The following is a 13,288-nucleotide window of genomic DNA, read 5'->3' on the forward strand; positions in this document are numbered from 1 at the left end:
AAATTTATTCCCTCACGGTTCTGGAGACCAGAAGTCCCAAGCCACGGTGTTGCAAGACCACACTACCTCCAGAGGCTTCAGGGGAGCATCTGTTCTTTGCCTCCTCCAACTTCTGGTGGCTGCCGGCATTTCTTGCCTAATGCCTAGGTCACTCCAACCTCTGCCTCTGGGGTCACACCGCCTCTTCCTCTTCTCCCTGTGACTTCTCCTTTTCTCTGTCTTATAGGGACACATTGGATTTAGGGCCCCCTGGTTGCGCCCTAAATCCAGGATGAGCTCATCTAAAAATCCTTAAATTAACTACATTTGCAAAGACCCCTTTTCCAAATTAGGTCCCACTCACAGGTTCTGGGAACTTGGACGTGGACTGATCTTTCTGGGCACCACTGCGGAACCCACTACACCCAGGTACAGGTTCTGTTCCCAATGCCCTTAAAGAAGGTGAGGGACCACGATACAAGGAAAACAAACCTAATTGCTATCTAGGCGGCGAGATAAAGTTTTCCAGAAGAGAGAGGGAGTTAAATATCTTGTATCTTAGATTTTTCAAATAATTTACTTCTCTAGACGAGACATAAACATTCATCTGAGCGAGCCTGTTGCAGGTACAGTGCCTTAAATTGGGGGCACAGTGACACAGGGAAAGAGCTGTGGATTTGGGACAGCAGCTCCTTCCCCTACTATTGGGTGGTCTTGCTTGAGTCAACCACCCCAACTTTGGGCCTTCTCACCTAAAAAAGAGCAATAACAATACCCACATTTACGGGTTGTCACAATGCATGTAGAGAGTCTAGCATGTGCCAGGATGTGGTGGTCTCCAAATAAACAGCAACTCCTATTGCTGTTGAATATTCCTTTGTAATTTTTTTTAAGATTTTATTTTTAAATAATCACTACACCCAACATGGGGCTTGAACTCATGACCCTGAGATCGAGAGTTGCACGCTCCGCCGACCAAGCCAGCCAGGTGTCTCCACTGCTTTGCATTTATAAAACACTTCCACGTGCACTAGAGATGTGTTCCAGATGCAAACAAGCCTGTGGACTGCCATGATTTCTATCTTTTCTGATGAAGAAACAGACAGGTGATGTGCTGTACGTGAACTGTAAGCCAGGTATTCCGACTCCTTCTCCCCAATGGTTTCTTTCAGCCCCTGTCAGTGGCTCAGTGACAACGGAACGTGGCCTAGGAGCCTAGGGGAGAGGACTGAACAAAGGGGAGGTGGGAGGACACCAAAGAAGTTCCTAATGCTGCCTCGACCATCTTTGAAATTGCGGTGCTGTGTGCTCGGCTGTCTGAAGCAATTCCATGAACACCTTGGTCATTGAAAGTTAATCCCGTTGGAGATCTATGAATGAAGAATGCTCCTCAGACCCCAAACAAACCATTTTTCCTTTAGCCACAGACAAAAGGGGATATTTTTATTGGCACTCTTTATGAATTGTTAGAATAATTCTCTTCACTGTTAACACTTATGGTAGTGACTGACTTGCAGGAAAGTGCACCATGGATATTTGTTGAATGCTCACTAGGTCGCTGTGGGTATTTTATTTTCATTAAAGTGTCTCTGATCACACAGGGCGAGTGTTGAGTGAGGGGGACATTGGAGGGTTAGTCAACATGAAGGGTGGAGAAAATCAGTGCAGCTGGCTCTGCCTTTGTATTCCGCTCATCAGGCAAGCGTTGACTTTGCCTATTGTTCTAGGCCACATATTTCTTTCACCATGGATTCCTCCAACATGAGTGAAAAATTGGAATGACAGTATGGGAAGGTCTAGTAACATCTGTCTGTCACAAAGGAAGCATGATAGCTGCCAACCCATTGTTTGGAAGAATCGAGGGAATGGCTCAAGGTCAGAGTCGAAGAGGTCAGTGTTGCTTTCCATCTGGGATGGGCTGGATGGGCAGTGGGGAGCTGCCTCCCCAGATGAGTTACTCAGGGGGGGTGTTAATTTCCTAGTGTAGTTGCAACAAATTACTGCAAACTGGGTGGCTTAGAACAACAGAAATTTATTTTCTTACAGTTCTGGAGGCTACAAATCTGAAATCAAGGCGTTGGCAGGCACATCTCCCTCCGAAGGCTCTAGGGGATACTTCCAGCCTCTTTCAGCTTCTGGTGGTTCAGGGGAGGTTCCTTGGCTTGTGGCACCATCACTCTGACCTGCCTGTGTCTTCCCATGGCCTTTCCCCCCATGTTTCTCCTCTTCTGTGTCTTCTCTTCTTACAAAAACCCTTGTTATGGGATTTAGAGTTCAGCTGGTTAATCCAGGATGATCTCATCTTATGGTCCTTAACTTACTTACATCTGCAAAGACCCTTTTTCCAGATAAGGTCACCTTCACAGGGACTGGGGGTCAGGACTTGGACTTCTCATCTTGGGGACCACAATTCAACCCACTCCAGGTGGGGTTGGCTCCAGTTGCTTTCTGAAGGTGACGCTGATAAAACAATTGTGGAGAATTTCCCAGTTGGTACCAAGCATACTCCTTGTTTCCTGTTTTAAATGAGGAAAATGTGCAATTTAATTTTGTGTGCCTAGAAATTTCTTTTTCATTTCAGAGAAGGTGACTATCACGAAATCTTTCCATTTTTGACAACCTCCCCAGAAAGATTTTGGACTCTGGATCCCCAGAAGGATTTTTCTCAGGAGCCAATTCCACATCTTTAAATTCCTTTTCTGTTACATATTAGAAAATCTCTTCCAACATCTGATATATCAAATTGCACTTAAAAAAATGCTGACTTTTAAATTCACTAAGTTCTATTTTTTACTAGAAATAACAGACTAGCTCCAAAAATGTTGTCATAGAAGGTGGATGAGACATTTCTATCATTTTGAAAAGAAACAATAAATGTATTTTATTAAAATGTTTTCCTATAGGGAAAAAAAAAAGACCAGGAGGTCATCGGAAGGAGAATGGATGGATAGGGACAAAAGATCATTTTGAACTTAGTAGCCATTTAAATCCAGTTAACTTAGTCCTTCTTCCTCTGAACATCACACTTATAGGAGATGCCCAAGCAATTCCTAGTCAAATCTGGATAATTAAATATCCAAAACATGAACTCACTTTTACTTTTATTGTTCCTAGGGGACAAAAATCCTGGTCTCTAGGAACGTGGAAATTCTTTTATTATGACCCCATTAGTCAGAGCATGGTTTGCAATTCAAATATTTAGAAACATCCTAAATATCCATCCACAGGAAAAGAGTAAGTAAATGCTGATCTAGCCGTGATCCCGTGCTTCACCCCAGCTACAGAGATGACTGGAGCCCTGTGCTTAGTGAGGATCCATCTCACAATGTGGAGGGGGAAAGCAAGATGCAGAGAAAGATTCCATGCAGTTAAAAGTTGAAAACATGCGCAACAATGCTATGTCTTGATTCCGGATATCTACATGTAAGATAAGAAGAGTAGTAGAAAAAATAGACATGTTTCCAAATGCAATGCACCCGATTCAGGAGGATGGTCCATCTGGGAAAGGGAGGAGGAAGGAACTGAAGTCAGGAGGGTACCCAAGGGACAGTATGTGCAGGGTTGTATTTCTCGGAAAAAAAAAAATGTAGAAAATAGGAGAAAATATTAGGGTTTGCTAGAGCGGAATGGTGGGCATGTGGGGCTTTGTTATTACTCCCTGTATTTTTCTGTATGTTTAAAATATTTCATGATTTAGGGTGCCTGGGTGGCTCAGTCGGTTAAGCGTCTGCCTTCAGCTCGGGTCATGATCCCAGGGTCCTGGGATCGAGCCCCACATCGGGCTCCCTGCTCCGCGGGAAGCCTGCTTCTCCCTCTCCCACTTCCCCTGCTTGTGTTCCCTCTCTTGCTGTGTCTCTCTCTGTCAAATAAATAAATAAAATCTTTAAAAAAAATTAAATTAAAAAAATAAAATATTTCATGATTTAAAAAATGGGTTCCCTATTTTCCACTGGCTGAGGAAACTGTGTCTTCAAAATGCACTACCGTTGAGCTGATAGGGAAACAATTGATTTTGAAAGATGCTGCGTGGGGGGCTCCTGGCTGACTCGTTGGTGGAGTGAGTGACTCTTGATCTCAGAGTGGTGAGTTCGAGCCCCAAGTTGGGTGCAGAGATTACTTAAAAAAAAAAAGAAAGAAAGAAAGATAAAAGACATGTGGACCCAACAAAGAAGGTCCAGAGAATGAATCAAGATACCTGCACCCTGATTATGCTTCAGGCACATCGTAACTCTATAATTTTAGGCACCTGTTTGAACCTCAATATCTTCATCTGTAAAATGGGGGTAATCTCTCTTGCCTACTTCACAGGGAGGTAGTGAGAGTAAATGAGGCTATAATAATTGGAGCAAGAAGGGGTTGTTGTAATAATTGCTACTAATGACTGAGCAGTTACTGTATTTTCAAACAGGCAGTAAACATTCATTATTTTAAGGCTGACAACAACTCTATGAGGTAGGTATTATTTTCTATGGGTTTTATTTTTTCATGTAAAAAAAATAGTAAGGCTCAGAGGCAGACAGTTTTCCCATGCTCCTCCCTCCAGAACCAACCCCTGCCGAGAGGGAATGGGCAGTGAGGTCTTGGAAATGCAGAGTCCAATGGTGGCAGAAACAAGTCGAGAGAGGCTGCTTCAGCAGGGTGGACGTGTCTAGGGGACACCACTGGCCTATATGTGATTCAAGTTGGGATTTTGTGGAAGTTATATATCAGCAGAGGCCAGGAAGCAAGGTAGTGTTGGCCGGTGATGAGTAGGAACTACGGGAGGGAAATTCTAGATGTTCAGTACAGAAGTCCGGTTCTTTCCTTTCAAACCTACAACACCCACAGCCTTCCCCGGTGACTCAATGGCAACTCCACTTTCCAGTTGCTCAGGGCAAAGTCCTTAGAGTCATTTTGACTTCTCTGCTTTTTTCATATCCCATGTCCAACACGTCAGATAATTCTGTGGATTTTATTCAAATTACAACCAGAACTGGACGACCTCATGCCGCTTCCACTATAGCCATCTGGTCTGAGCCACCAGCATCCTGAGATTGGATTATCACACTGGCTTTAAAAAAAAAAAAAAGAAAGATTTTATTTTTAAGTAATCTCCACACCCAAGGTGGGGCTTGAGAACACAACCCTGAGATCAAGAGTTATACCTTCCACCAACTGAACCAACCAGGCGCCCCATCACACTGGCTTTTTAATTGGCCAGTTCCCAACCAGAAGTGAGAGTGATGTTTTTTTATTTCTTACTATTTTTTTAAATTTTATTTATTTATTTGAGAGAGAGAGAGAGAGCACGAGCAGGGAGGAGGGGCAGAGGGAGAGGGAGAGAGAGAATCTCAAGCAGACTCCACACTGAGCGTAGAGCCGGACAAAGGGCTTTATCCCAGGACCCTGAGAGCACGACCTGAACCAAAACCAAGAGTCTTAAGCTTAACCAGCGGCGCCACCCAGGAGCCCTGAGAGTGACTTTTTTTTTTTTTTAATATTTCAGATGTTTATCTGAAAGGACACACCTCAAAGCCTTCCAAAGCCTCCATATTTACGAGCACCCTCACCCCCTCTGGCTTTGTCACCTTCCATTCTCCCCTGGGTCCATTCTGTTCCAGCCTTCTGAGCTTCCCTGCATTCCCCAAACCTTGGTGAGGCCTTCCCCACCCCCAGTTCCATGCTCCACTCCTCCACTTTCACTCCCTTCCCCTGTGTCTCTCCGATGCCTTTACCACCCGTGAAGTTTCCCCATACTCTGGGACTTACTAATTTGGGGTATAGCCTGTCTCCCACGCTAGACTATAAGCTCCACGTGGGCAGGAACTTTGGTCAGTTCCATTTATTGTGTTCCCAGAACCTAGAACAGGGTCTGAGAACAAATGTCTGTTGAACGAATGAATGAATGAATGAACAGATTATTCTCCTCCTACAAGAGAATCTCTTTCTCTCCAGCAGCCTGGAAGACCTTGTAGACACCATACATTCCCTTTCCAACTGGCCCTGTGCCATCCACAGCCCCAGACACATCTACAGCATGGGTGTGGGGGGAGCAAAAGGAGGGTTCATCCAGTCACTTTAGCCAGAAAATTCCTACCGCTCTTAAAGTCACACATGGTTTTATTTGTTCAAACACATATTGCAGATGTCTTCAGTAGCCTCTGGTTGGGGGGGTAGCTATCACTTCAGAAACAACCGCCCGGGCTGGCATGTGACTTTTCTTCTGAAAGATTTGCAGGAACAGGAAAGAAACAGCTGGGAGAAACAAGGTCTCAGGATCGTGTCCGGGATGGCCTGTACGTTGTCGGATCATGGCCGGGAGCCCTTGGGTGCCGAGGTAGAACACACGGTGCTTCGCATCAGTGTCTGGTAAGATGACCTCCTGAGAGAGCGGAAATGATGAGGAATAATTTGGGGGGAATCCAGGCTGGCCCACCGGCCAAAAAAATCCCATGTTCTTCACAGCAGTGGGTTCATGCTTCAACTCCGAGATTTAATTTCATTTTTTATTTTTTTAAAAAGACTTTATTTTAGAGAGAGAGCGAGTGCGAGCACGAGCGGGAGGAGCAGAGTAGAGGGAGAGAGAATCTCCAGCAGACCCGGTGCTGAGTGTGGAGCCCAACGTGGGGCTCGATCCCAGGACCCCAAGGTCATGATCTGAGCCAAAATCAAGAGTTAGTCGCTTAACCAACTGCACCACCCAGGTGCCCCCAACTCCGAGATTTCAAATTTATTCTGCATCGTTGCCTATTAACTGTGTCCACATCATTTACATTTATTGAATTTAAGAATCCAGGATCTACGACACATTCTAACCCGATGTCAAGCTTCAGGAAGAGGACAGAGAAGTCCTGGCTCTTAGGGAAGGCAAGTCCTCTGACATACAAGTGGACAACTGTGTGTTCCAAGTAGGTGCCCAACCCAGCCGCGTTTTGGGGAACTGCTTCCCCCACTTTCACTGGACTTTTAGTTAGTAAAAAAAAAAAGTTTAAGGTCCGAATACACAATTTTCCCCATGGAAGCATTTGTCCCAAGCAGTCCCATGCCCTGAATACTAAGTAAATAGGAATGAAAAAGCAGATAGACTCAGCAAGGAATTCAGCTTCTTGTTCTTTCCTGGGTCATTGAGGTGCCACATGAGGGCAGAACTAAGTCCTGGGTTTTCAACTGGCTCTCCCGGGTTGAAACAAAGAAGGGGGCGGGGCAGGGGGTAAAACGAGGCTTTCATCTGGCACGGTTACCTTAAGCATGCCTGCTCCCAGGAGCCTCTGATGGGAGAAAGTTCCCTTGAACTTTCAGCAGCCCCAGCAGCTCCATGAGCGGGTAAGGGACTGTGACTGCGCACTTGACCTAGCTGAGAGCCCTGTTCTCTTTCTCTGTCTCTGGGGCTAGGTGGACACGGCTAGTTTTCTGTTAGACCAGGCAGAGTGCTTGCAGCCAAGGGCCATGGAGCAGTGAGATGTCCCAGGAGCAGGAATTCCGGAGGGACAGGCTGCCCAAGACTGGCAGGAGCAGGTGTAACGGCTCCCTGACCCGGCTCCTGTCCAGTGCAGGGCAATCAGGAGCCAGGCAAAACCTTGTTAACCCTTTGTGACCAGAGGGCAAAAGAAGTCCCAAGGTGCCACCTGTCTCATCCCATTCCTCAGTTTGACCTTCACCTCTCCACTTTGGCAGAGCCCTACGTGAAAGGCGTAGTTGTATTTCTTTCCAGTGGATGTATTTCCTGTAACCACCTATAATTCGCTTCCGATCAAGTTTAGAGGCAGATGTTTCCATAACTGATAATCTTATCTGGAGCTGTTCTAAAGTGTGACCCAGACAGGATCTTTCCAATCAAAGGTCTGACTCATTGTTATACGCAATCATCTGTTTTTTATTTTAAAACACATCTACACTGCATTGAGCACCAACACAGATGTGACCAAGAAACCCACAGTCCTGTCCCAGCAGGTGGCGGGTCCAGTGTATGACTTGGGGCGGAAAGTTATTGTTCACAGTGAGAGAAAAAAAAGAAAGGACACGCAAGACAAAACAGACTTTGTCCCAAACTCCCGTTCAGGAATCTGAGCGATGAAACAGAAGGATACGTAAACACACAAAGCCCTTCTAAAGCCCCTTCTCTCAATCAGCGGATGTTCAAATACAGACCCCGGGTTGGTGGACCAGCCAGACTTGGGTAACAGAAGGGCACGCTGTTTAACATAACATCCCCGCGTTACTGCAAGAAAGAGAGGAATGGGCGGTGCTTTTCCAAAGGATAGTTTACTTTTTTGTACAAGTTGAGAGGATATCAGACCTGCACAACCACAATCGTGACAGAGCGATACCTGCTCAGTATGAAAACTTTGTGTTTGGGAAAAAGAAGGCAGCTGGACTACAGAAAATGTACTGAGCTGGAGGGAGCCCGCCCCATATGGTAGCGTGGGGTCCTTTACTCTGATGATCTTTTCAGTGATGACCCCATGGAAGTGTGTGGGATGTGTCACGGAGACTGAGAATTTCTTTGATTTTTTATGTCCAGTCTTTAAATTCCACCTGCTTCCTTAAAATTACTATCTTACAGGATTATTTTTGTGTCCTGGATGTTTCCTCTGAGGCAGAAAGTAATCAGGCCAGAGGGACACACAGGGTTTCCTTCTGTTTGGGGAACACCATAGTTCTTGGTTTCTGGAACATCTGAGCCTCGGGCACCCTTGGGCATCCAGCAGTCTCCCTGGCATCCAGGGCTAAGACTTCCATATTCCAGAACAAAACAGCCAATCTGAAGGGCTTAGGTCCTGGGAAGAGAAAAGGCTGCTCCAGGAGCTCTGGCTCATCATCTGAGGGAAGAGGAGGCAGCAGGTGGGAGCAAATCTGTAAGTCACCAAGTCATCGCTGGAGAAGGCAATAAGCCAGCCTAGAGCCTGCCCGATGACCTTATTGTGAGAAACAAAATCCCTTCTCCAAACCATAGACTTCCTGTTTGTACTCTAACATAGGGGCCTTTGAAATGATTTATCTGGGCCAGTGAAAGGCAGTTGCTCATTACATATTATACAAGTTTAGATTTTCTACTTGATTATTGACATGAAATTAGGCTTTCACAACAGACCAGACTAGATTGGAATATGTACATTTCAACAGAGCAGAGATTGCACAATGCTTATGCCACTCACGAACATGGTACTAAACTCAGGGACTCCATTGATATAAATATTTCCAGACTTGATTGCATTTTAACAATAACAGCGAATGGTCAGAACGGAGACAGGATTATAATTTCCAGCATCGATTAAATTATATTGTCTTAGTTACAAATCAGTTTACATCACTTTGCTCCATTTTCTATGCATTTTGTCTTTTAAATCATCTTTTACAAAATGTATATTTAAAAATATTTTCAAAAGACAAAATGCCTAGAGGAGCAAGTCTCGTGAATTGTCTTTCCCTGGGTTACTTTTGGCAAGCGGAGGGATCGCCATGGATTTGGAGTGGGATTGCCAAGCGATTTCCATGGGTCATCTTCTCCCACGTGCTCAGGGATGGGGAAGTCGGAAACTCTTTTAAAAAAGTGTTGGTAGAAGGGCACAGTTCTTCAGCTCTTTAGGGCCTGTGAAAACAAAGAAAAAGGTGACTGTCACTTCTCTTACTGGCACTGTAAATAGTAATCCTGTGAGTCATGGTCCTATTGTCCTTTCGTATAAATCTGGTAGTTCTGGAACCTGGAGCTCTTCTCCTCTCCCTGCTCACTCCTCCTGCATGCCTGGCCCTCACACAGCCAGGGGCAGGTTCCCAGGCTTTTCCAAGCCCATAAATCTGCGACTGTATTGTGAGCTGTGTCCCTCAGCCCCCAGTTATATAGCACTTGTCCTCTCTACCACCCCCTACCCCCCATTATATATCATCTCCCCAACAGAAATAAGAAAAAGTCTTCCTCTGGTTATGAGTTTGGATCTTCTGAATTCTTAAGGAATTTTCATAAAGAGAAAGAACTCCTTCCCTTCATCAATAATCACTACTAGGAGTTCACTACCATGCGTGTGGGTATGTGCAGGGCAGGAGTAGAGGGAGGGGACCCCACCACCAGAAGAATTCTCATCAGAATGGTGCCCAGGCTCTGCAATGGATGCTCTGCTGAAGGCCCCCTCCCTCCCTCTGATGATTGGGAGCAGGGCAATTAGGTAACAAGTTGAAACTTGGTTTGGGTTTTCTTTCAAGTTCAGTTAGTTGAAAAATTAGGACAAGAGGCCAAATTTGATTAGATCTCAACTTTTGAGTCAACTCAAAAGCCATCTCTGGCTCTAACTCTCTTTTTTGGAAACTTAGAAGGGCCAAGTAGATACCTGTTCTCCTGGGTATACTTCAGATGTAGTCCTCACAGATGTAAGGGGCTTCTGAAAATGACTTTTTTAAAAAGTAAACTCTACACCCAACGTGGGGCTCAAACTCACGACCCTGAGATCAAGAGTTGCATGCTCCTCCCACTGAGGCAGCCAGACATCCCTGAACATGATCTTTATTTAGAGGTTTCAATTAGCTCAAAGGTTGGAGTTCTAGATATGACTGCTCTCATTTACCTACCACATGGGTGTAAGTTATTTACTTACGAGTACCTTCCTGACATTTTTCGAGCAACCACAATGATGATCCCACCAATGAATCCAATGGCTAGTAAGACTCCAACTATAATTCCAACCAGGGTCACTGTTGCCAGGCCATCTGAATGAGGATGGGGAAAAAAAAAGCATGAGCCCCAGATAAATGATATCCCTGTGATAAAATGTGTCATTTATAAACAATACCACTGCCCCACTGAAGATAGCAAATCATGTTCTAATTTGCTTCTGCTTATTCAGTGGGAGTTGACCTAAAAGAGATGAAACTTTGGGCTACTCTCATCTCCTCATATGAATGGAAAGATTCCTGGGTCTCAGGATCTATCAAGCATACCATTCATACTGGGTGGCTTCACTGTTAATTATTAGGTAACGTCTGTGTGCTGGATTAAATGAGCCCCTACTTTCATCCTTCATAACAATAAACTGTGATACGACACCATTCTCCATGGCTGTCATTAAGTGACTAGACTCATTTGTGGTTTGCGTATTTTCAAGTACAGGCAATTTTCTTTTTTCTCTTAAAAGAGGTTTGAAACCTCTTCTCAGAGGGTTCTGTATTTCGCTCTTGTTGACTACAATCCAGGAAAGAATGTAATTCATCACAAGATAAGCTTCAAAGAAACTTTTTTTTTAAAACTCCCATAAAAATAATTGATAACAAAATCTCGCCTACCTTTCTCAACTGTTGTCTCTGTGTCTTCACCTACTTTCTCTGTAAAGAAAGAGATATAATGATACAGAATTATTAGGATATAATAACTATAATTTAACAAGTGGCAAAAGATGAATTTACCCTAAGTGGAAGGTAGCAAGACACAAGCAAAGAATATAATTTCTTAAATAAATTGGATCAGGGGATTTTTAAGCAAGCTCTGACACGATCCTGTCTTCAAAACTATTATTACTGAACTTACGAGTGCTTCTTCATACCTATGCGTCCATAGTACTTTGGTGAACCTTACTTTTTTCTCATCTACTTTAGAGAGCAGAGTCAGGGAAATTGACCCACAGAAATGGTCAAAAAGTCTTAGAGGTTTGGGTAACAAAAGAAACCAAGGCTGTTGATTCTTGGTCCAATATCAAGACCACAGAAAACTCATCCACTGTGATAAGGTTTATTTTGAAGAATTGTATTTTGAGAGCAATATACTCTAGTTCTGGAAGATGGGGCCCAGACTGTGATTTGTCTTGTGATACCAATTCCTTGCTTTATCTTTAGTAGTAAAATTCATATCTTACAGGGCAGCGATATGCCCAGCTAAGTTTAATGACGGAATATACTCTTTGTGTTTATGTCACTGTTACATTAGGATTTCTCTCTGCAGCCAAACCTAGTCCAATAGTTACAATGTGAATATTCTCATTTACCTATCACATGGGTTTCAGTTACTAACTTACAGTAAGTAAACAATAAAGTTGTGAGTTTCTTTCAGATAATTTTACACAATGCCTATTTAAAAGTAAACGTTTTTGGTTTGGTTTGGTTTTTCCCATCACCTTCTTTGCATACCAAGTCTTTAACTCCTTTGGGTGGTGGTCCTTTACCTGGTTTGCAGATGGGGGACAAGTCAAGAGGCTTTCATTTAATGAGACAACAGAGGTAGTCAATCAATCAGGTCCCACCCTAGAACTATAGTTCACAACTTGCAAATACTACATATAACCAAGAGCTTTTCAAATCAAAAGTGAAAGCATCATCTACAAGATGCTTATTTTTCTAATGCGTGGATTTTTAAAAAGATTTATTTATTTGAGAGAGAGAATGAGAGAGAGAGAGAGCACAAGAGGGGGTAGCGGGAGAGAGAAGCAGACTCCCCACTGAGCAGGGAGCCCGATGCGGGACTCGATCCCAGGACTCCAGGATCATGACCTGAGCCGAAGGCAGTCGCTTAACCAACTGAGCCACCCAGGCGCCTGTCTAATGTGTGGATTTGAAAGAAGTCTTTGTACCAAGACTCTCTTCAAAAATAGGCACCTTTTCAAGATGGCCCTAGGATAAGGGTCCCTGAACACAGCTCTGCCAGCATGAGCTGAAGCCATGGCTCTGGGGCATTTACATGGAGCTCAAGTTGATGGTGCTATCCCACCATAAAAAAAAAAAAAAATGGTTCAAAGACTGGTGGGTCTGAGGCCAGCCCGGAACAAACGTATCATGGAATTGCTCCTAAAAGGTCATCCCTTTGGCTGCCAACTACCAGTAGAAAAAAGTCAATCGTTTGTTTATCATGTCTTAACATGGCGGCTGCTGATTTCCAGACTTATGACACATCATTCTCACCATCTGTGACACCACTGGTCAGAAAACATATTACCAAAAAATGTGGAAGATTCATTACCAAATTAGAGCTTATTAGTTCTATCCTCCCTAGCTCCAGCCCAATTATACTGATTGTAGTCATGAGAGTGAACATCATCGTACTTGGGTGTTTCATGGGAAAGACATCTGCTGCCCTAATAAAAATCACCTCTTAAAAAAACCAAGTGCTTATAATTACATTTTAACTCACATGTGAAAATTTCTTGGGACACTGATGTATTATGTGGAAACGTGCCATAAGTCACACTTATTGTGGCAGGGTGGGGCAGGAGACTGGACAGGAGAGGAATCATGAATATTTTCCAGAGAATTGAGAATTTTGTTTTAAAAGAATAAGAGAGGTATGCTAGTCTGATGGGAAGAATACTCGACTTGGGACACTGCATTTTCGGCAGCTAAATGCGCTGTCAACTCA

At 44.0% G+C, this 13,288-nt stretch overlaps 1 protein-coding gene across 2 annotated transcripts in view; it reads right to left on the minus strand.

Annotated features, from left to right (window-relative positions):
- Positions 1-7,807: 7,807 nt before the first annotated feature.
- PDPN (podoplanin) overlaps positions 7,808-13,288 on the minus strand; it is a 29,167-nt gene continuing 23,686 nt past the window's right edge. The window contains exons 4-6 of one of the 2 annotated variants that reach the window (XM_036094263.2): positions 11,230-11,268; positions 10,551-10,656; positions 7,808-9,547 (exon numbers count right to left, since the gene is read on the minus strand). In XM_036094263.2, coding sequence (XP_035950156.1) covers positions 9,541-9,547; positions 10,551-10,656; positions 11,230-11,268 — 152 coding nt within the window. In that variant the 3' untranslated portion in view covers positions 7,808-9,540. Of the gene's footprint in view, positions 9,548-10,544; positions 10,657-11,229; positions 11,269-13,288 lie in introns of both variants that reach the window. The other variant, XM_036094262.2, reaches the window with a different exon arrangement.

The sequence above is a fragment of the Halichoerus grypus genome, chromosome 5, assembly GCF_964656455.1.
Source record: "Halichoerus grypus chromosome 5, mHalGry1.hap1.1, whole genome shotgun sequence".
NCBI classification, from domain to species: domain Eukaryota; kingdom Metazoa; phylum Chordata; class Mammalia; order Carnivora; family Phocidae; genus Halichoerus; species Halichoerus grypus.